Below are 22,727 nucleotides of genomic sequence, written 5' to 3'. Positions count from 1 at the left end.
TGGTGCCACCTTGCTACTGTCAGCTGCCTTTGGAAAGAGCTGGTCTTAGGTCTAGATCGATGAAGTTTGTCTCAGTTTTATTTTTGTCTTTGGAACATCAGGGGGTATAGCTCAGTGGTAGAGCATTTGACTGCAGATCAAGAGGTCCCCAGTTCAAATCTGGGTGCCCCCTTTATTATCACAGACTGAAAATCTGCTTTTCAACTTACAACGCCTTTGCAATAGTTCTCTTATGTACCATGTGGTGGAGTTCTTTGCCTGACTTGAAGGAGACGATGCCAGCAGGGTGATGCACACCTGAAAACCCCAGAACAAGCATGGTTGCATCATGTGTACACACCTGCTGTTGACTCTGATAAGAGCTAGCAAGCGACTATCGCGGTGCGTGCTCATCAGACCGTGCGTGTGAGTCATTGCCCTGCACGGCGTTTCACACACTCTCACTGTGTTTTGATCACATACCAGCGCGGTGACCTCACAGGTCGGAAAGTATGCGCGGCGGCGTGTGTTTCCCCATGACGTTGGGTGTTTGTGTGCAGTTGTGTCTGGAGCTACTGGCGGGTAGATAAGCAGGGTGGGAGTGTCTGCTGCTGCAGCAAAGACCTCGGCATGAAAGAGCGTCTGGGATCATCGGGGGCCTCGGGAGTGATGAGCTTGTCAACTTTATAGACTTTTTATTGTCGAGCGACGCTGATGATGGAGTGAACTTCTGTTTCTGTCCGCTCCTCACTCAGAGGAAACTGCTGCATAATGATAACAGACTCGAAGACAATGGCTTCACCGGCCGTAAACACGCGCGCGACCCACACACACACACACAAGCCGCACCAGGGTCAAAGGGTCTTGTCTGCGCCGCCGATAGTCTCTGGACCTTCTGCATCTATTTATCAAATATGGAGTTATCCGGACATTCCAGCCACATTTCTCGGGTTTTTGGGCGAAGGGATTGTGTCTCGTCCAGTGGCCCAGTGAAAAGGTCAGATGGAGTTTATTTTTGGAGTCCCACAAAGAGCACACAAGTCCGGAGGGTTTCCTTTGGAAGCATTTTGTCCTGTCCTGATGGTGTTTACACGGCTGGTGGATTCTTCAGCACACAACACCACGCTTTAATATTCATACTAGATTATTTACAGCGGGCGACAGTCGAGAGTTTGTCAGATGTTTACTTTGAAATATTTGCTTGTGTTGGTGTGGCAGTCTGGATTTCCAAATGAAAATCTCCCCAAAATATTAGTATTATATTAGTGTGAGTAAAGTATGAATATTAATTTGTCTACATGAAGAAAAGCGCTTTATTTTTGCCAAGTGAAATAACAAACCACCGAATAGCTTGTGCAAGAAGCAGCATCATGTAAGAATGATGATAACAGATGTGGGACAACACCAAGTTCCTGTTATTTTAACAGCGATCTTTATCAGCAGAGAACCGAGGAGCCGCTCGATAAACCGTCCGACGGCACCACCGTGTGTTTGTTAGTGAAAACTACAGCCGTGTACATGCATGTTCGGGATTTCACCTCTTGGGGGCGCTCAAGAGTTTTACTCTCGAGAACCGGAAACTGTCTTACAGCCTCCAACATCATATTTGTGACCGTGTCCAGCAGGAATGAATACGTTATTCTACCTGCTTAATTTCACTCTATTCAGTGGCTATTGCTATGGAAAGCGTTTTTTTTTTTTTTTGGTGTGAAAACCACGATTATTTTAAGATTTTTTTGTGTCATCCCTAAAAAATAATTGTGTATTTTATTAAACTCGCCTATTTTAAGATAGATTATTTTTTACTCTATGACGAGCCTGAATTTTCTATTAAAATAGTTGATCAGTTGCATATAGGTAACTGCGCAATCGCGGTTGTTTTATTTTGAACGTAACATCCCGGATGTTCATTACGAGTCGGCGTGCTGCTTGACAGCCGCTGTCATCGCTGTTGGCGAACACACTTCGCCGTCACTTCGGTGTCGCCGCTTTCGCGTCAATTCGATGCCGTTTGGCAGCAAACTCCTCCGGCCACAGCTCCGGGTCAGTGCGAGTCACGACACACGCCGCGCGTGAGATGGAGACGCCGTCGAGTCGGAGTTAAGCGAAGTCTGCGGAGGCTGATGTGGTCGAGTTTGACAGTTTAACGGGCGGTGTTTTTGTTCCAGCGCCACCGACGGAGCGAGGTAAGTTTTATCGGGGGCCACTTGTTTCGTCTCTGAAGCACATGTAGCGAATGAAATGGGCACGTTTCTATTTTTGTTGCATCATAATAAATGAAAAATAATTCAATTTGAAACCAATAAATGGTGAAAACAAGAAGAACTAAACTTAAATTTAATTCAACCCTGTTTTATTTATTTATTTTATTGCTGTTCATCCTAGTTTGCCACTCTCTGTTTTAAAAATATGATTCATTTCGTGTCGTACATCCTAATATATGCATTGTTTTTGCATAATAAACCGCGCGCTCACACAATATTTATACGCTGGTTATTATTACGTCATTATTTTGTTAAATTGTGTCGTCGTTTTTATGACTGTCGGGGTTGTTACAAGTTATATACAGTTGCATCCTGGTGCTTATAAACAGATCTAGATGCACTGCAGTAAGCTTTCATCTCTGCAGTTACATGTTCTTTGTATCTTTTGTTGGTCGTATTAGCAAGATTATTTTCAAAATGCTTGTTTTCCAAGGTACTACAGTTACCTAAACTGTTTGGTGTTACTAACAGATTTTTAATTGAAAACAAATGTAAAAACAGATAACAAACTGAACAAACTTCACTCAACAAATTTAGAAAATGTGGTAAAAATACTGATCGAGACTGAAATTGTAGTTTCCTTCAGTTAGATGAATACATGCGGCTACATTAAGGGAGCATAGCATGTATGACCTCATGCTGTGTCGGAATTATTTAGCTGGTGGCTCATGCTTCAGACACACTCTGTGATCCTCAGCGAAAGGTGTCGCATACACGCACTCGATTTGAGAGCTCTCTCCTGTGAGAAAAACATTTCACACTCTGTTATGGACGTCTTCGCCGTCATCAGTTAGATTCAGACGAAGTCGACCTCTGCTGGTCAAGGAGACCAGAGGTGTATCTAATAAGCCAGCGAGTCCGTGTTTTATCGGGGTACAAGGTGAAGGCCGGTAATCGAAGTTGTTTTGAAAGTTTTCACGGTACATCATTTAATCGCCCTGAAGATCCACAGGGTGAGTCATGTTCTCCATTCTGTCCTCCTCCTCATGACCACCTCCTCACAGTCCCGCTTCCTTCCAATGAAGGAGCCAGTCTCCTTCTCCATGCTGCTAGAACGTGTGCTGCAGTCGGACCTCAGCATCTTCTTGAAGTTTGACGTGCTGTGAGTTGCTCTTCATTCGCGACCACGGTCTCCATGTCTTGCTTCTAGAAGGTGCTGGAGGCCTCACAGAAGTCCACCATAAGGTCATGGCTTGGACTGATGTTGAGTTTGAGACCGAGAACTTTAAAAGAACTTCAAAGTCTAATCCAGACCTGGGCAAAGTGTGGCCTGGGGGCCATTTACGGCCTTTTGCCGGTGTTTTTGTGGCCCTCATGAGGGCAGACTAAAATTGAGTTTTAGACTAAAATTTCTCTTTTGTTTCTTTACTGTTTTTCATTCCTCAAAATACATAGAAAGAAAATGAAAAATATATTTTCAAAATAAATTGCCTTTTTTAATTGGTCTTAGTTTGGTCCATAGTTCTGTTAGGATTTATGGTGAAATAAAATGCATCTAAAATGAAATATTTTTTACCGGTTTCAAGTCATGTTTACTCTTCTTAACATCCTCACTTCCAGTGCATCTGCTTCGGTCCATTTTTTCCCTTGTTACTTCAGTGTACATTTTGAATTTTTCCCATCATGGTTTGTCGTCTCCTGCCATGATGGGCCCTCACAACACTCCCAGTTTACGGCGTGGCCCTCGAGGAGATTCAGTTGCCCACCCCTGATCTAATCTCATCTTATAGTGACAGTGAGAAGCTCCGTCCCCCGAAAAGCTTCTGTTAATAAATCCGGCGTCACACTTGCAGAGCGACTCTGGAAGCGTGTGGCGGCTGTGTTCAGTTTGGCTTCGCCCATTTGTTTAAAACCCGCCACTGAAGTGAGTCAGCCCCATTTTCTGACTCACGTTACACTGGCACCGTCCTCAAGTCTGCCCCAAATTCTTTTCTTCCCACTTACATTTTCCACTCAGCCAACGTCGGGCGTTTCAAAGCAGCGCGTCGCTCTGCATTCCTGCTTCATCTTCCCTGCTCTTTCATCCCGTCCCGTCTGCTTCTGTGTGTCCACTCTCTTTTGTCCCACACCGATCCGCTCTGTTATTAGTGCACTCGGTCTTTGTCGTGCTGATGTTGCAGGTATATTTACAACTCTGACTCACCCGAGCGGAGCAGGTCCCGCCTCAGAGGCCTGCTTCACACGGTCTGTGCTTCTCTGCTGGTGGAGACACTTGTTTGAAACTAGGGCGCAGAATCTCGGGGAGTTTGGGTCCTGAACACATCTGTGTCCTGGTGAATGAGATCCAACACTCCATTTCCTGTTTCTAGAAGTGTGGTCCAGACCACCAAACCCAAAACCAAGTCTAAGACCAAAGTGAACTGTCTGCACTGTCTGACGATAGATTTATGAATCGATCTATTAATAGAGAAGGACGTTAACAGAGTGTTCTGAGGATATTTTTCCGTTATCTCTCAATGGACTCAGAATTATTGGGTCATTTTATTAACATTTTATTGATGTATTTTTCTTTTCATCTTTTCAGATCTAGAATCAGAAAAGGCTTTATTTCCAATGTCAGTGAGGATCCCACCAACTAGTGCTTTGGTACATTGTGCAATAAATGAACGAAATAACCAATAAATAAAAAAATATATATATACAATTAAACAATAATAACAGAAGTAAAGAATAAATAAACAAACAACAATTCATATAGGAAGTTTCATTCTGCCAGCTGTGTACAGAATATTATTTTAAGGTGCGTCGACAAAAATAAAGATGTTTTCCCGCCTGAATATTTTCATGAATAAATAAATAATAAAATCTGACGAATAATATGAATAATAGTGATTTATAATCGTGCGGCCCAAAGACCAAGACCCTGAAAATGTGCCAGCGTGGGGGGGTTCACAAGGGTCGGGGGGCAGTTTACACTAGTGATGAAGCTTCATGAAACAGTGTCACTGCCCACCAGATGGAGCTCATTCAAAACCAAGCAAGATTTTACAGCCAAAAAATGTAGTGGATCATATGTTTCCAACCAAATGTTATCAGAATGTGTTAAGAGGACATTAAAATAAACATTCATCCATTCATTCAAATAGATAATAATGTATTCTCAGAAGTTGTTTTAGAAGTCTGCAACTATAACTCTAATTACCAAATATTTAATTTCAAATGAAATTAACTACTTAAATCAGAATAAATACAATCAGAATTATTTTATTTGTTGTTATGATTAATGGACAAGTGTCCACTTGTGAGGTTTTATTCCACATGCATTAATATTTGAAAATTTGAATTTTAATATTTAACATTGAACATGGTCATATTTGTATTTCAACACCTGTAAAACACTGTAACTTACAGTGAATAATAAACTCAATGACCGCAGTGTTTCAAGTGGAAACCAAGCATTTTTAAGTCGTGGTAGAAGGTTGTGCGTCTTTGTTTTGGTGATGCAACAAAAGCCAGTCTGGAACATGGACCCTTGAATCCTTTGTTCAGCAGGCTCTTGCCTTCAACTCTCAGTATGTAAATGGCTGTGTACACTGCTGCAGCTACACAAACTAGTGAGTGAGCGGCAGCTCTGTGGATGAATTGTTGCGTAGATCGAAGGTAAACACTGTTGCCGCGCGGTTTGACAGGTGGATTCTTGTGTCTTCACGTTTGTTTTATGGTCCAGTGCAGCGCTGCGTTTGTCAACTCTTCCTCCGGTCCTCCAAACCTCACACCGTTTCTAATGGTGTTTGGTGTCTTGTCTGACTTCCTGTATCATCCTGCATCACACACGACCACAGCTTCCGCCTTGCTTTACTCTCTACTCGCATGGCTGATTATCTCTTCGCAGTGTGAGAGCTCGGTTTCCGCTCCAGTGTTTGTGTTGTGTTGTTGTAGTCATTACAAAACAAGACTGTCAGTCTGCCGTTGTCAGGGGCGTCGCTTCAGGACCGTGCCTCGGAGCCCCAGAGCTTTGGCCTGTTTTAAGAAGCCGGGCTGCAAAACTCAAGTTTCGGGGGTCACGATTGGCCTTGATCCGCCATGTGCATGAGGACTCAAAAGCCCCGATCAATTGAGCGCAGATCACACGAATCACCATGGCAACACATGAAACAAAGTCAGATGGAAACATATGAATGACTGATCGGGAAGAAAGAATAAGTCATTGTTAGTGTAAATTATATAGAAAAAAACAGTTTCTTCATCAGTGCTACAGCGCCCCCAACAGACGCAAAACCAACGTCACTAAAATTACACATATAGGTTCGGAGAAATCACATGACTCATCTCATTTTTCAGTATTTATCTCAATGTCCTGGAATGAAAGCAAAAACGCTTTTCGCGGCCTGCACAGGTGGCGTGGGGCCCCTGGGATTTCTTGCTTGGGGCCCCAGGAGCACTGACTGCTGTACGTCACACTCTGACTTCTCTTTACTCATCACCAACTTCTTATCGGTCCTGAACACAAGCGATCCTTTCTGACAATATGGTGTATCGTGATGTGTTTTGTTTTCATCTTAACTCCGCCTCTTGGAGGTTTTAGCTCATCAGGATAAAAAAAAAAATGTGTCGGTGAAGATGAATTCAGTAACAGAGAAATAGGTTTTGCTGTTGAGGAGATGCAGTCATGGCCACGGCCTCTTTGCTGCTTGGCAGAGGTCTGCTCCCCCTGAGTGCTTTTGACTATCTATTTATTTCCAGTGAGCTCATTCTTTTCCTGTGATTTTGAAAAAACTTGTCACATATTTAAAGACTGATTTTTATTTTTGTTTCATGAGCTTGTTTTTATATTTTCTTTTCTTTTTTGTATTGTTTGGCCACACCATTCATTTATTTTTCCAGTGAGTGATCATTTCTTTCCTCCTCTGGTTTGTAATTTTATGCTGTCGCAGATTAAAATATAAAAAAATATATATATTTACTCTTTTTTCAAAGACTTTAATTTCATATATTTTTTATTTCCACTGCCGTCATTCCTTTCCCCTTTTAATTTTTTATTTGTGCTTTTCAGTAGACGTTTTAGTCGCAGATGAAAATAATCTTTTTTTATTTCAAACACATTTAATACACTAAATCATATTTTATTTTTATGTAATGCACCTGTAAATTATTGTCCTTAAAGATTCAGCCGCTCAACAGGTCAGGCCGCGTCTCAAACGTCCTGTTTCTCTCTCGACCTCCTTCAGTTTCCTTCCATGTGACGCCTGGTGTTTTCATTCTTCCTCCAGTCAGTCCGTGTGATACTGGAAGCACCAAATCTGGCAGATTAGCTGGATTACAGTTGGCCAAGATTAGGAAACAAAGCATATGTTGGAGATTAAACTGGAGTCTGGCACAGGCCGGCACCACTTTCTAGACCCAGCTAGCTCACACCTGCGCTGGTTACACTTCCCTGTAAAAAACAAAGCAGACATGAAAACATGACGGAGGAGTTTTATTCCACTATTAGTCTTTATTTATCTATGCAATTTTGAGTGTGTAGGTGTAGTTCTTTAGTTTCTCCACTTTTATTTTCATTCAATGATGAATTTAATTCCAAATCAATTGTGTTTATTGCTGTGAGATGGAAACAGATGATTTGCAGCAGAGCACCAGACGGTGATGGAGATTGTTAATATTATGCATCCGATTTTGGTTGGATTTTATAATACCTTTTGTTTTTTGCCAGTTATTCGTCCCAGGTTCTGTACAGAGAGTAAACCCATACAAGCTCGGGGAGAACGTACCATACAAACAGGAAGCTACCCTGCGACCGACTTACTTTCAGTCGGAAGTACCGCTAACCACGACTCTTCTTCCTCAGCAGTCATGTCCCGCCGCAGCTCCCGGCTGATGTCCGGCCGCTACTACAACTCCGATGAGGAGTCGGACTCCAGCAGCGTGACCAACATCTCGTACCGGGAGGTGCCTGTCAAGTGAGTGTGGCTGTGTGCGCTGCTGCGGCTCCGATTCGTTTTGTAAAGGCCTGTGCCGCCGCTCCCACAGGGTCTTCAAGAAGAAGGCAGGAGCCCGAAAGTCTGGCCCTCGTACGCCCAAGAGGACCAACAGCAATGGTGGGACGGCCGGCGCTGAGTCCCCTGTGGCGACAGGTCAGTCAGCGACGCCTGAATGCCTCATGAGAGGAGCCGCCGCTGGCTGCAATCGTTCCCGCTCAACCTCGTGTTGCAGACACAGCAGGTCACATGGCAGCCAACGTCTGGCTGAAACTGACCCTGCAGATAGAAACACTTCTGTCTGACCCACAGTTACTCTGTTGTTGGTGTGTTTAAAAAAGGATAAAAGCCAAATGGGGGAATATTTCTGGCTCATCAGAATCACTGAGGACTGAAACTGGGATTGTAGGACTCATCTTGTATCACTTTATCTGGGTTTGGTGTGACTTAAAAAGCCCAAAGGTTTGAACTTGAACATTCTGATATATTTTACAAATACAGTTTTGTATGAAAACCAACATGTCAATCAAATAAGCTCTGACATTCCTTTGCTTTTAGCTAGGTGGGCGTCTGGGCGTCTGCAAAACGCCCGATTCTCGACCGTAGCTTGATACGGTCGTCCATTTTTTCACGTTTTGCAGACGCCCAGACGCCCACCTAGCTAAAAGGAGGGTGCTGAAGTTTTGCTCCAGATGTATAAAGGCACACTTTTTGTGACAAACCAAGATGTCAGCCTCCGTCCAGTAAGATGGCGACCAGGTGAAAAGACAGCAGGGTGTTATGAGGATTCATTCTGACTCCGTACAACTGTAATGAAGTTAGAGACTCAATATGAAATGGGCACAGCAGAGTTTTGGCGACTTATAGACCTGATACGTATCGCCATACAGTAGCGTCAGGATGTCTCACACTATTGCGATATATTGTGATATTGTATCTGATATACTCCGAAACTACTGTGACATTACTAACACTAACATTGCGTTGTACTTTAAACGCGGACTAAACTCATCATAGATGTCCACGTCTGTATTTTCTCTTCACTCCTCTAGTCTCTGGGGCTCAGATTTTACTGTAAATGCGATTAGAAAGCCTTTGTATCACAGGCTTTTCCAGTGACAAATCTATATTAGAAATGTCTGTTAGAGTGTCTGTCAGATTCGACCGAACGTTTTCACCATGTTACAGTTGACTGTAGTCATCTGGCCATGAACAACTTCCTTCCCTCTTTTGAATTCTTGGTTCTGTTCTCTTTATCTGTCAGTGGTAAGATCTTCAGTCAGACGACACCCCTGTTTGATTTCCGCCGGTGTTCTGGCATTTTTATCCCTTTATGGATGCACCCGGTCACTCGGGAGCTCTGGCTGGCTCTGGGTTTTCACGACCATCGGGTCCGGTGCATTTCATGCCTGACCGAGCCACACTGAGTTAACAGTAATTTACCGGCCGATAACAAGACTTCCTTAAAGCACCAGCTCCTATTAGCTTTCATAAAACACCTTCTTTATGAGTCTCAACATAGAACGTAAAACGTCGTCTTTAAAATAGAATTGCAGTCAGTTGCAGAATATTGAAGACATGAACTATGCAGGGTGTTAATGTCTTCAACTCAAAGTCGTTGAAGATATGTGAGGGGAGGAGCAGGATTCAAATCTGTAGTTTGAAGTCATAGAAGTACATTGAGGTTGGCTATTCACCTGACTTCAGTTTGGGCTCAGTCGCCCCTTACGTGTCTCTCAAATGTAGCTCTTCTGTGCTCCACAGACGCCGTGGTCTCTCCGGCGGCTGAGCCATGTGACCCGATCATGAGGACCGTGCCCTACACCACGGTCACACCTCGGCCCGCTCTGACCCATTCGCCCAGCCGCGGTCAGACGCCCTCCCCCGCTGTACCGGAAACTAACTTCCGGCCGAGCCCAAAGCTTCCGTGTCAGAGCAGCGTGGACAGCTCCGGCTACTCGTCCTCAGAAGGAACCTACCAGAAGCCCAAACCCATCGGTCGGCCCAGCGGCGCAGCTCCGAGCCCCGGGTACAGCAGGCGGCTCGCCGGTGCCGTTGATCATCTGCTGGGTGAGTAACCTTCTGATGGCTTTTAAAAACAAAGCCAAGTCCAAAGAAGACCAAAGTTTCTGATGAAAATGAGAAGTGCGAGAACATGAATTGAATAGTGCCTAAAACTGAGCCTTGCGTAAACACCACTACGACTCTTTTAGATGGTTCTGTCCAACTTGTAGTGGATATGTTTTGCTGCGTGTTGTGCTCACCTAGCTGATGGAGTCCTGATGTCACTGTCTCCAGCTCTCTCTCTGGAACGCATGTTACCAGCGGCAGCAGCAGTGAGGTCCAAGTGGACCCAAGTCTCCGCTTTAGGTACAATTTTCCGCGACGTTCCTGAGCTAGTTCTCCATGTGTTCCAGTCACACTCACCTGCTACATGTTTCTCTTCTCTTCCCTGCAGCCAGCGACCCTTCAGTGCGAAGACTCCTGAAGAAGATCTGGATCTCCTGTGTCTTCCTGATCCTCCTCATCCTCTGTAGGTATCTTCATCTCCCGGGGTTTTACTCCTCACTCATTTTCACGGCCCTGCAGGTCTGTGGTTCCTCTCCCACCTGTTGTCCTCTGCCATCTCCCGAATGTACCTCACAAACACCACGTCACAGAGCAGACTCGCCTCTGCACCTGTTGCTCCAGCCATGCCTGCTCCTCCTGCTCCCCTCCTGGAAGTCACACGCTCACAACGGGTGGTACGAGTGAAGCCGCTCGCCGTTCTGTTTGACGTGGTCTTGACCCGCCGTTTGTGTCTGCAGGATCCGGCCGTGGTGTCGACCGCAGTGGACCACAAGATGCAGCAGGTTCTGGTGAGCAGAAGCTTTGAGCGGTGGAACCTCCTCCGTCATTCATGACTCATTTCTTTACAGGAGACGCTGCAAATGAAGCAGGAGCAAGTTCTGCTGCAGGTAAACTCAATTGGAAGTTGTTAAACTTGTGAATAATACGCTCATCATGCAAATGAAAAACAAATATGGCCGACGTGACAGATGACCCGGAGCTCAACCTGTCAATTTGTCACTATTTTCTGTGCTTTTCACATAAGTTTGATTTAAAACCACACTACACAACAAGCCTTTGAACTGCTTGTCTCCCTCCGTCTGGATAAACTACATTGAAACTGCATGTGTTTAGCAACTTTTGCGATTGTTTACACCTTTTATTATGATCTAAAAATGTAAATTACGATGGGAATCATAGTCATATCTTGAGTACAGTATTTGTATCCATTTTCTGTGCTTTTTTTTGTGCGTCTGCTGCCTTGCTCCGCCCCCTACCTACACACACATGCCAGTCAAAACAAATATGGCCGCCATTCTGGCGTCAATGGGCACGTTCCGGCATCTCAACGCCACTATTGTCTCAGTTTTTCACAGTAAAAATGGGATTTGAAACAATGCTCCTGAAACAGCCACCTAAGGAGAATAAAAATCCTCTCCAACTCATTTTTAACATAATGAACGCCCAATAAATAGCACTGTTTTGCATCTTCAGATTTTATTTTGTAAATTGTTTTGTAGATATTTGTAGTAACTACAATGCTCTTTTTTGTTCGGAATGCATTTTTAGATTATTTGTTCTATAATGTTTCCAGTATGTATGAGTATGTACTACGATTAAAACTACATAGAGTTGTGTACGTACTTCTGTGCTGAAGTTTTTGTATGACGTGAAAAATGTGTTTCTGCTCTGTGACTTCGCCAGATGAAGCAGCAACTGGATGTGGACCTTCAGATCATGAAGGCCAAGCTGGACGCCGCCGCCTCCAGTGGTCTCCTGCATCTGGAGAAGGAAGTTGCCCAACTGGGTCACCAGCTGAGCCAGTACCAGGCAGCAGGCCACGCCACAGCCGACGCTCTCGTCGGCCGGATCCAGGATCTGGAGGCCCAAAACAGCAAGGTAGCGGCCTCACTCTGGGCGACGGGTCCGGTTGTGTGACGGTTCTGTGTCAGCTGTCGCAGGAGTTGTCCGTCATCCGCCAGGCGCCACCTGCTGAAGCCAGCACGCCGGCAGTCCAGACCCAGCTCACGCCGGAGCTCCAGCACGCCGTGGAGAAATGGCTGACCGACCGAATGAACGTGAGTTGGAAGGAAAAAAATACACTGGAGCTGATAACAATTTCTGTCTTGTGCTCCGTTAGAGTGACAAAACGTTTGGGGGCGGAGACGCCTGCGAGGACTGCAGGAAGCCTCGGGCTGACAAGATGGCCGATTTCGCTCTGGAGAGTCAAGGTCAGACGCTTCCGGTGATGGACAGTTTCCGTTCATTCAAGCCAATATTCCGGTCACATGACAACCCTGACGTCGCTCAGGTGCCAGCGTCCTCAGCACCCGCTGTTCGGAAACCTACCGCGTCCGTTCAGCATGCGTGAGCCTGTTTGGACTGCCCCTGTGGTACCCCACCGAGAGCCCCCGCACCGTCATCCAGGTGCGCCCCATAGTCCTGCGGCCCTCACTGTCCAGCCTCTCAAACAGCTGTCGCTCCTTGACAGGGCTTCCCGGTGCTGCTCCCGGGGAAGTGTTGGGCATTTCACGGCGTTCAGGGGACCCTGGTCATCTCCCTGTCTCACCCCATCCGAGTCACTCACGTGACTTTGGACCACCTGCCGCGCTACAATTCCCCCAACGGTCGCATCGAGTCAGCACCCAGAGACTTCGAGGTCTATGTGAGTATTTTGGAGCCGCTGTTTTTTTACCAACTTCGCCTCACGCACGGACTGTGCTGTCCTGCAGGGGATGACGTACGATACGGGCCCAGGCACGCTGCTGGGAACCTTCACCTACGATCAAGACGGCGAGTCATCGCAGACGTTTGAGCTGCCGGTAAAACTTTGTTGTACACCTGCAGTTACACGCGATCGACAACAGATGGCAGCAGAAATCTCTGTCTCCCCCCAGAATCCCAGCGACGTGGTCTACCGGGTGGTGGAGCTGCGGGTCCTCAGCAACTGGGGTCAAGTGGAATACACCTGTCTGTACCGCTTCCGTGTGCACGGGAAGATGGCGTGAGACCGACACGTGACTGAAGCCAAACAGAGACACACACTGAGCGTCACGTAAAACCCTGTTTAAATTATGGTCTAGTCATTCATGAAGTGTCGGCTCACAGAGCCCTCGACCCACAGATCGACAATTGTTCTGGAGAAAATATGCAACATTTTTAACAACTGTGCCTCTCGACATGTTCCGTGTCCATGCTTCAATGTGTTCTACATTACAAATATGTCCGCCTCGCTGATAGAGCTCAGATAAAACAGAGCAACAAGGAGCACAAAAATGGCCTCAGTCCTTTGCTAATCCAAAGCGACGACAAAGCATTTCAAGAAGCTTTGAACTGAACCCAACTCATCTCAGCAAGACTTTTTTTGTGGTTTTAGCGCCCCCTACGGATCATTTTATTCCCATGTTAATGTTTTACTATGGCAGGCACTTGAGTGTGTTGGCGTGTTTTTGAACCTGCAGCGTCCATCCTGCGCAGGCCGAGCTCGGTTGAACCTTGCTCCCTTTCAAAGAACTGAGCCGTCGTAGCTGGGACGTTAGCACCGCCAAAAATATTGTATATTACGGACTATGGAGCGCACCGGAATATAAGCCCCACCCACTGAATTTAAGAAGGAAATGGAGGCTCAATATTTTGGCAGCATAACACGCAATAGAAATCCACATATCAGCCTTGTCGTCGTATCGCCTGCAGGGTTTCATCCTGTAGTCTGGAATTCACGCTCTTCTTTGCTTCTAACGGAGTATTGAAGTATTTCCTTGACCTCCGTCAGTGCCGCGGCGGAGTTGTGTGTCGATTCTGTGGTCCTAATTTTCCACTGTTATCCGAGCAGATTTGTCTTAACATTTCTCCTCAATGGATGAACATGGTTCTTTCACATTCCAGGTGCAGGTAAAACAGTGGGGCCCCTTTAAAAAAACAATGGCCTCAACCAAACCAACCTTGTACTCACCAGCAGATGCTGGCAAATTCATACATTGCTTCGTTGCTTCAATGTCGCTTCCCAGTGAGGCACTTCTTCTGCGGCAGTATTCAATGTTGCTTTGGACCGCGAGGCGGAGCCAGGTGTCCTGTTTCCGCACAGACATGCCGTTTATTTGACAGAAAAAAAAACACATTGAAGACGCAGTCGTGTTTGTTTGTTTGGTCTGAGGGAGGATGTCGAACTGAGAATATTCAGGTGTGACTCATGCTTGAGTCTTGAGTCTTGCTGGTTTGTCATTCATGTCTCAGCAGGTCTCAGCATCTTTGCACTAGACGTCAGTCCAGGGGAACTTGATGCTGCGCAGAAAACACGCAGTAATGAGATCAAATATTGATAATATTTAACTAAAAAGCTTGGCTAGTGTTTGTGAGGGGAAAAAGTTGACAAATTTGACTTCATGTGATGTAGGTGCAGGTCACATGATTTGGTTTTGGAGGGTAAATTAATGTTTTTTTTTTTAATTCAGTTTTGATAATATTTAATATTTCACTGATGAAGTTTGTATTTTTGCTCTGTTGCCTAATTAAATAAAGTTTGTTGCCAACACGTACAAGTCCCAAAGTTACCGTGTCCGTGTTTACTCTTTGGTTTAGCACTGAGAGTTGCTTCATTTGTCTGTAGTTTGTGTCGTTCTGTCTGGTCCATTCATCGGCTTCTTCTGTATGGAGGTGTTACTCAGTGAGATTATGAGCCGACAATATTGATGTTTCTGACTGTGAGAGGTAAGTTCCGCTCACTAGCTTGTTCTCATGTAGCATCGCAGCTAGCAGCTAACTCACTGGACTCCGTCAGTGTTTGACTGGAGTGTGACATGACTCTGCCGGGTGTCTTTCTTATATGGTGAGAGTCGTCCATCGCACTGGTTAGCATGGAAGCTAGCGCTGTGTGGAGCTGCGGCGAGTGGCCAGTGGATTAAACTGTCGATAACAATGAACTATTCAAACCACATTTTGAGTGACAAAAATGTTAAGTATCATTAAGCATTTACGATAATCAGACGAGTCGCCTTTGTCAACTCGTACCCATCATGCCGGCAAGTTCATTTCTCACTAGGATGGTCGTGACTAGTGGATAATTTACGCACATTTTTCTGTTTCCTAATGACTATTTGCAACAGCATAGTCACACGGGCGTGTTTGTCAACTTGTGCCGACAAGTTCACTACTTCGCAAGATAGTCGGTGTCTAGTCAGTCAACTCAAAAACACTAACATAGTTTCTCCCTATTCATTAAAACATTGATATATAGTTTTGCGGCATCAAATATTGCCATGTTTTTGTGGATCGATATTTTCTCACACCGCCACAGACACTGTAGTATGACAGTGAGTAGGTGGTTCCCAGATGAAAGGTGAGAGGGAGACCCATTTCACTCAAGTCGACTTGAACCTTTTTACCGTTTAGTGTTGACTCGCCACGGCGTCAGCAGTTTGTGTAGCTGGTTGGTTCGGACGAGGAAGGTCAGAGGCTGACTGATGCTGCTGAATGACAGCGTGGTGTAGGCCACGCTGGTGAAGGCCGTGTAGCGGGCGCAGTCTGTCGAACTGAACGTCCTGATCATGAACTCCAACATCGGCATGAGGTAGTGAATGCCGATGAGCAGGAAGGCGCAAAGCACGATCCTGACCGCTCGCTTCTTGACAGGATGGACCTTGCTTCTGCCGGGGCCGGACCGTTTCAGGGTCCGGAGTATGGCCACGTTGCAGCACGATATGATCCAGAAGTTGACCACCAGTATGGTGGACAAGCCCTGCCACTTGAACATGGGGTTGCTTTTGAGCAACCAGCCGCAGATGCTGGTGAAAAGGTTGACCGCCGAGCACAGCAGCAGCCGGATGTTGGGATTCTTGAGCCTGAGGAAGAGCAGAGGGTGGCACACGCCGAGGAAGCTGTCCACGCTCATCAGGGAGAGCAGAATGGGACCTCCCGCTTGGTTGAAGCCCCACGAGAAGAAATGAGACCTGGCAAAGATGGGGTCGCAAAGCAGCAAGTAGAACTCGATGGTCACGCAGAGGCAGAACAGGAGGTCGAGCACGGCCATGTTGAGGGTGAAAATCTCTGAGGTAGAGCAGAGTCGCGGCTTGGTGAGGAGGACTCGGATCACCAGGCCGTTGGTGGGAATGGCTAACACCGGGACGATGGCCACCACGGGCAGCATGTACCAGACCAGGTCCAGCACGTTCATCTGGCACTGCTCCGTCTCGTTCCATCGGAGCTTCATCCTGATGCCTCCTGTGTGCAGAAGCTCTGATAGTTTAGCATCGGCCCGACTGGTCTGGAGGACCACATGGTCCACATGGGTTCTGGAGTCATCATTTGCATTCCAGGCAGAGAGTTTGTGTTGCAGTAATCTTGCTGACAGCATGCAAATGACTTCCATCTCAGCTATTTAAATCTTCCCATCAACATCAAGACAATTATTATTATTGAAAGGGAATAGTCGCTAAAATGTCTGGATAAAAGTACGTTCCTGTTCATCTTCTTTTGCGTAGTGAAAGTTCATTAACAATAATTTCTCTATTTGTTCCTCTTTTTGCGTCCAATTCCCTTTTACCTGCATCGGTCTTTTGTGCTTTTCGTGATGTTTTTTAACTACTATAACTGTTATATTATTATTACTTGCATGCATTGATGGTGGTCCAGTTTTCACAGCACTTTAAATGTAACACTTTAAATTTTTTAATGTAGCATGAAGAAAAAATACATACAATTTTGCCATTGTTTTCAGAATTAGGAGACTCAAAAAATAAAATAAAATAAAGACAAAACAGTACAAGCTATATATATATAAATATATATATAGCTTGTACTGTTTTTTTACTGTTTTATATATATATATATATATAATAGCTTGTACTGTTTTTTTACTGTTTTATATATATATATATAATAGCTTGTACTGTTTTATCTTTATTTTATATATATATATATATGTGTTTAGAAGAAAAAGATACAGATAAGATAAGAAAAAGAAAAAAATAACTGTACAAGCTATAATGAAACAATACTCTTACAACAAGATCTTCTTTTTCAATAAAAAAAATGATGAATTTCAAAGAAAAAATATAATAAAAAATTGTATTTGCATACATTACATTTGCTCCCAGAGCCGAGCGTTTGATTTTCACGCCAGTCTGCTCTCACCTCACATTTCAAATTCATTTTTCCGTATTCACTTCTGAGTATTTATTCCGCTCTTGATCCAGCCCCTGAACCAGGAGTGGACCGAAGGTGTCTTACCTCTCCGGGTCTTGGGCCAAAGATCAGAGGCGCTGACAGTGATGTGCAGCGATGGCGCTGAAGCATTTGAATACCTTCGACCCAAACTGACACTCGACACACCGGCACGTCATCCGCCATGTAAATGTTGTTCTTGTGGCTCTGTTTTTTTTTTATACTAATACCAGTATTCGGGCCTCAGCATGGAAAGCTGGTTCAGTTCCCCTCATGACCTTCAAAAGTCTTTTATTTTTGCAGCACGATGCTTGGACTCCAGAGGAAAACGTCTCCGTGGTCCGTGACGAAAGAACATATTCTTAAGTGTTTGTTGTCTTGCGCTGAGATCCCAGCAGGCTCTGTCTTGCACTGGATTTCTCACCAAGGCCTCCTTGCATCAGCTGTTTACCACCCGGGTCTGGAGGGCCACAGGTCCATTTGAGCGGGAGAGAGAGAGAGAGACCAAGGACACACACGACCGTCATCGCACTCGGGAGTCTCAGGTTGAGCACAGCACAGAGTTGCAGGTCTGAAGCCTGCAGCATGTCCAACAGCGCCCTCAACCTCACCCTCTGCAGCACCCTGCTGTGGTACCAGTTTCCAGAATGTGCCGTCGCACCTTACGGTTTCGTCTTCTACTTTGCCGTCAAAGTCTTCAACTTGGTGGTGGGGACGCCGTGCAACGTGCTGGTGCTCTGGCAGATCCTCTCCAGGAAGAGCGACGCCACCACCTCCAACATCTTCATCTTTAACCTGGCGCTGCTGGACACGTACTTCTGCCTGATGACCCCCGTGGACATGGTGAACCGGCTGCTGCTCAACGACAGGCGCGTCTGGTTCCTGCAGAGGTTCGCCTACGGCATCAAGGACGTGGCCTTGCTCTTCCTGGTGAGTGACCACGAAAGTCTAAATGCATGCGCCATCTCAAACGTTCACTTTACATGTGGAATATAAAAAAATGTTTTTTTTTAATATCACAAACTAAATTAATATTAAACAATACAAACAAAAAGAATTTGATATTTAATATCAAATATGTATATATGCTTATTTAATATTTCAAATCTTTATTATTTAGATTATTATATATATATTATTTTAATCTGACCGCCTCCATTGACATTATTTATTATTATTATTATTTATGTCAGCATGCAAATGTAGCGCCAAACAAACAAGACAAGAATTTGTAGTTTTATTTTACAGCTTTTAAATCTGTTATATATACAAATATTTCTAAAAATTCTTTGATCAAAAATACAAATCATAAAGACAGCAGAACACTTATTTATCAAAGGAAAAAAAATCTGAATTATTATTTTTAACATGGAATTTTACATATATATAATTGAATATATAATGGAAATTAATCCTCTATTTTCTATTTTACACCATTTTTTTTTTTACAATATTTTTTTAGTTACATTTTTTTTTAGTCACAAAAAAGGGTAACAAATTAAAAAAATGATTTTCACAATAAAGGCAGCAGCAAAAGAAATGAAACCGATGCATGTAAACCTTCATGGTCTCTTGTTTGCGAATTATTTTCCAATATGGACGCCACAACATTAAACTGGGTCCACCGCCTCAGGTCTGCATCTGTCTGGACCGGTACATGGCCGTGGTCCACCCCGTGCTCTTCACGGCCATCCGGGACAACAGGGTGCGCATCTGCGTGTCGGCGCTGGTCTGGTGCCTCATCCTGGCGTACGGCCTCACCAAGAGCGTCCTGGGCGTGGTCATCGTCAACGAGGTCTTCAGCGGGGTCATCCTCTTCTCCTTCGTCGTCATGATCTTCTGCAACATCTCCATCATCTGGGTGCTGCGCCGCTCGGTGACGGGCAAGGAGACCATGCACCCGGTGAAGAAGAAGGCTTTCCGGATGGTGCTGATCATCTTGGGCATCATCGTGGTCAACTACCTCCCCCCGGTGGCGCTCATGCCCTTCGCACCCTACTACTCCTTCATGGTCTTCTTCTGTCACATCCGCACCAGCGTCTTCGCCATCATGGACCTGAGCTGCAGCATCGAGCCGCTCCTCTACATCACCAAGATGGAGCGCGCCGACATCCGAGGGTGCTGGAGCACATTCGCCAAGAAGCCCCACAGTGTCAATACCTGACGCCCCGGATTTCATCTTTAGCCCATGTGGGGAAAATGGTTTGTTAGTTTTTCGCAAAACACCAAAACATTTTCATTTCAGAATGTCTCTGCATGTCTCATGTCTCTTTGTAAAACCCTACCTCTTTGCCAGGTTCTACACAAATCCCACTTCCAACACCTTTTGTTACAGTGAGGGAAGAATTTCCGTCCATAGTTTGTCCTTGAACACTTAAAGCCGCTGTATCTTAGATGAGAACATTTGCTTTTGGCGGCACCACAGGTAAATGAGCGTAATTACAGGCTATCGTAAAGTTGGGTCTCCGGTCCCGCCCCCATCCCAAGTTTGTTTATGGGGAAAGACCGTGGCAAAACAGCGAAAAATGTGATCACAGATGGCAATACACACAACACTGTCCAGCTTATATTTATTATTTTATTTATGTCTAAATATTACGCATTGTTGCTTTAAGGCGCGTCACACTTCAGTCAAAGTCTGTTTGGCTTGAAAATCTGACATGTGAACACAAGCCAATTGGGCTTTGGCCTCGGACTTGAGTCCACCAATAGGGCTGGACTGGGAAAGGGTTATTATTATTGGAATGTAAATCGTACATTGAGAACTATCGTTATCATTTGAATTCCTATTATAAAAACCTATCAGTCTAATCCATTAGCAGTTAGCAACAACACGACTTTCAGTCCTTTACTTTTGTGTTATTTTCGCGTGCACCGCCGCCAAGCACTCTGGACTGGCCTCAGGCCCGTCCTCTGACGTAACATATCCCGGGTACTTGTCGTAAAACTGCGGCGACGTTTTAGCGCAGGAAATGCCCTCCACTCCCGATGCCGGTCGCAGCAGTGGTATTAGCTTAGCGTGAGCGTAGTCGATCTCAAACCCCTCGAATATCAGGCCCACGCCCCAGGCTCCCAGCGCCTCCTCCAGCAGGTGGGAAACCTTCCGAGCGGCCAGCACCAGCCCTTCGTAATCCTCTTGTTCCAGCCGGAATATATCGGACGTCATCGGCCGCCGTGGGATCAGAACGGTAAACCCAGGTGAGTTTGGAAACGGTGTGAGGAAGGACACGTGCTTGTGGTCCTCCCACAGGCGCCACTGTTGCTCCTCACCCCGCACGATGCGGGGGAAGAGCCCGGGGTGAGACGGGTCGTCTCCCAGGAAGGTCAAGTTGGGCTCAGCGTCAGGGTTCGGAAGCTTAGCTCGGATTCTGGACTGGATGTCGGACAGGCAGGAGTCGTCCCACCGGGCGGCATTTTTGGAGGTGCAGTATCCTGGGTCGTGGGCGTTGTGCTCATCGCCTCCCGACAGGTGGGGGCACCACTGCGCCTCCAGGCCGTGCAGCGGCAGCAGGCGGATCTGGCAACAGACCGATTCTCGTGACGTCATGAGAGTGAAGCAGTGAAGAGAAGTGGGCAGCTCCTCACCTGGGCCGGTCCATCCTGGTGAGGCCGGGCCACCATGGCACATCTCCGAACATCCAGCTTGTCGCACAGCAGCTCCGAAACGGCCCTCGCCCCCAACAGCCAGGACAAATACTCCGGCTCCTCCAGGTGGAAGATGCTTCCTCCGCACTTTCCCGGGGCCTTGCTCTCCAGCACGACTGAACCGGGGGTCCAGGGTCGGGGGTGGAGGTAGGCCACCAGGCCCTCGGACTCCCAAATGATGTGACGGCCGAGAGATGCAGACATTCTGCCAGGCAAAGACAAAGACATTCAAGGTCCTAGTGTGAGATCCAGTGTGTATAAAAGTCATGAACTTCATCCTGACATTGTGAAAAATACCTGACCGAGTATTAGCTTCATATTTCAAGGACACAAAAGGCTAATAGAACAGAACATCTACATATTAAACACATGGATACAAGCTTAATGTTGACTGTTGAGTTGAATAATCTAAATTCTTCATTTACATGTCAATCAGAATTTGAAATAAATTATACAATGTTATATTTGCAAGCCTTAAATTCAACAAATGTTTCAACTTAATGGCGACATTTCCATGTTCAAAATAGTGACAACAATAATAATAATAGTACAAAAAGACGTCATGAAAACATGGTCAAAAACTTTGTCGGCTCATAAAAGTGCATATTTAACAGGTTTATTTTCGCTAAATTATGACCTAAAAACGCATCAGCTGAGTTACATTGTTTTTGTTTCTTTGTTAAAAAGTGCCAGGACAGCTCAATAATTCTTTTACCAAGTTTAACATTAACAACCTGTGTGTCGTTACAGTAGAATTGCTGTTTAATTTTTTAAGTCGATTACTGGATGAAGTATCACCTGCTTCAGTACCGATGGAACTGTGATGTCACCTGACCGATCCACGACGTTAAAATACATGTGACAGTGGTTGACACCAGGCATGTTAACGCACTCGGAGGGCGGAGGTCAAAGGTCGTGGACGCGACTCACCTTCCGATGAAGCGCCTCGTCAACAGCATACGACAAAGACTCAACCCGCTGAAGGACGTCGACTGACGAAGACAAACGACCGAGACGAGAACGGCGACCACGGGTCACTTGAATCACATGAACCACTGAACTGCAAGTGACTCATGTTTCCCTGAAATGATGCAGACGTTACTCACGAGCGAGCGCGGCTCCGCACCGCCACCTGGCGGACTGGAGGTAGACGTGCAGTCGTTTGTGTCTTCCGCTTTTCTCGTCCGTTTCTGTTGTTAACCTGGATAAATGTAGCCCACTTTTGCACCAGGTGGTTGGAATCTTGTTCGCAACAAAGTGTTCAGCCACACATTCACTTAAGGCCTGCAACACATTAGCATTTAATTTCATCTATTTTAGCCAGAAATTACGGCGTAAAAATCAAATAACATTCATCTAAAAAACATTTTCAAGCGTCACCAACATGGGTGGAGACCCTGAGGTAACGATTACTCAGAACTGTGCAAAAAATAAAAAGCGAAGTTCTATTTTATTTCTCAAACAAGTGCACTTGTAATACCAATATTGGCCATACCGGGGCGACAACGCGCTTTCGGAATCAGAATAGAATTTATTGCCATGGTCAGTGGGTCTTTCACCAGCTAGGAAAGTGCTTTGAAATAAAGTGCTGTACAACAAAATAAAATAAAATAAAATAAAGCTCTGGGTCCTGGAGACACACTGGTCCTGAAGCGGTGGCATGGTGCAACCCATCACCTTCTGACTTTAGTCAGAATCAGAAAAACTTTATTCTGAT

General features: G+C 45.5%; 3 protein-coding genes and 1 non-coding gene across 10 annotated transcripts; 3 read left to right on the top strand and 1 right to left on the bottom strand.

Annotated features, from left to right (window-relative positions):
* Nucleotides 1–100: 100 nt before the first annotated feature.
* On the top strand, nt 101–172 carry trnac-gca (transfer RNA cysteine (anticodon GCA)). The gene has a single exon. It is a non-coding gene; the product is annotated as a tRNA-Cys (tRNA).
* Nucleotides 173–1,928: 1,756 nt separating this feature from the next.
* sun2 (Sad1 and UNC84 domain containing 2) lies at nt 1,929–14,744 on the top strand. Of its 7 annotated transcripts, none has more exons than XM_053858054.1 (16): nt 1,929–2,165; nt 8,032–8,140; nt 8,211–8,314; nt 9,923–10,228; nt 10,457–10,528; nt 10,617–10,691; nt 10,748–10,902; nt 10,966–11,016; nt 11,077–11,115; nt 11,912–12,106; nt 12,160–12,285; nt 12,348–12,438; nt 12,519–12,634; nt 12,699–12,872; nt 12,940–13,029; nt 13,105–14,744. In XM_053858054.1, exons 2-16 carry the CDS (start codon nt 8,034–8,036, stop codon nt 13,213–13,215), a joined length of 1,812 nt encoding a protein of 603 aa, XP_053714029.1. In that variant the 5' UTR covers nt 1,929–2,165; nt 8,032–8,033; the 3' UTR covers nt 13,216–14,744. The 7 variants fall into 7 exon arrangements, with proteins under 7 accessions (XP_053714029.1, XP_053714035.1, XP_053714028.1 ...); XM_053858060.1 differs by having other exon boundaries at nt 8,029–8,140; nt 10,748–10,899; XM_053858053.1 differs by having other exon boundaries at nt 8,029–8,140.
* Nucleotides 14,745–17,950: 3,206 nt separating this feature from the next.
* LOC128753532 (P2Y purinoceptor 1-like) lies at nt 17,951–19,687 on the top strand. Its single transcript, XM_053855316.1, has 2 exons — nt 17,951–18,295; nt 18,999–19,687. The coding sequence occupies exons 1-2, from the start codon at nt 17,951–17,953 to the stop codon at nt 19,527–19,529; spliced, it is 876 nt and encodes a 291-aa protein (XP_053711291.1). The 3' UTR covers nt 19,530–19,687.
* Nucleotides 18,695–22,112, bottom strand: LOC128754248 (uncharacterized). Its single transcript, XM_053856731.1, has 3 exons — nt 21,941–22,112; nt 20,951–21,215; nt 18,695–20,882 (listed from the first exon to the last, which is right to left on the bottom strand). The coding sequence occupies exons 1-3, from the start codon at nt 21,967–21,969 to the stop codon at nt 20,214–20,216; spliced, it is 963 nt and encodes a 320-aa protein (XP_053712706.1). The 5' UTR covers nt 21,970–22,112; the 3' UTR covers nt 18,695–20,213.
* Nucleotides 22,113–22,727: the final 615 nt, after the last annotated feature.

The sequence above is a fragment of the Synchiropus splendidus genome, chromosome 2 (assembly GCF_027744825.2).
Source record: "Synchiropus splendidus isolate RoL2022-P1 chromosome 2, RoL_Sspl_1.0, whole genome shotgun sequence".
NCBI classification, from domain to species: Eukaryota; Metazoa; Chordata; class Actinopteri; order Syngnathiformes; family Callionymidae; genus Synchiropus; species Synchiropus splendidus.
The sequence above is the reverse complement of the archived record's forward strand: the minus strand, read 5'-3'. Positions and strand labels throughout refer to the sequence as shown.

Bases quoted from the DNA above. Each gene is read 5' to 3' on its own strand.
- sun2 (XM_053858054.1), top strand. From the start codon at position 8,034: ATGTCCCGCCGCAGCTCCCGGCTGATGTCCGGCCGCTACTACAACTCC. The intron at 8,141-8,210 runs GTGAGTGTGGCT...CCGCTCCCACAG, and splicing joins TACCGGGAGGTGCCTGTCAA to GGTCTTCAAGAAGAAGGCAG. The intron at 13,030-13,104 runs GTAAAACTTTGT...GTCTCCCCCCAG, and splicing joins CGCAGACGTTTGAGCTGCCG to AATCCCAGCGACGTGGTCTA.
- LOC128753532 (XM_053855316.1), top strand. From the start codon at position 17,951: ATGTCCAACAGCGCCCTCAACCTCACCCTCTGCAGCACCCTGCTGTGG. The intron at 18,296-18,998 runs GTGAGTGACCAC...CCACCGCCTCAG, and splicing joins ACGTGGCCTTGCTCTTCCTG to GTCTGCATCTGTCTGGACCG.
- LOC128754248 (XM_053856731.1), bottom strand. From the start codon at position 21,969: ATGCTGTTGACGAGGCGCTTCATCGGAAG. The intron at 21,216-21,940 runs GTGAGTCGCGTC...TTTGCCTGGCAG, and splicing joins ACGAGGCGCTTCATCGGAAG to AATGTCTGCATCTCTCGGCC. The intron at 20,883-20,950 runs GTGAGGAGCTGC...GTCTGTTGCCAG, and splicing joins ACCAGGATGGACCGGCCCAG to ATCCGCCTGCTGCCGCTGCA.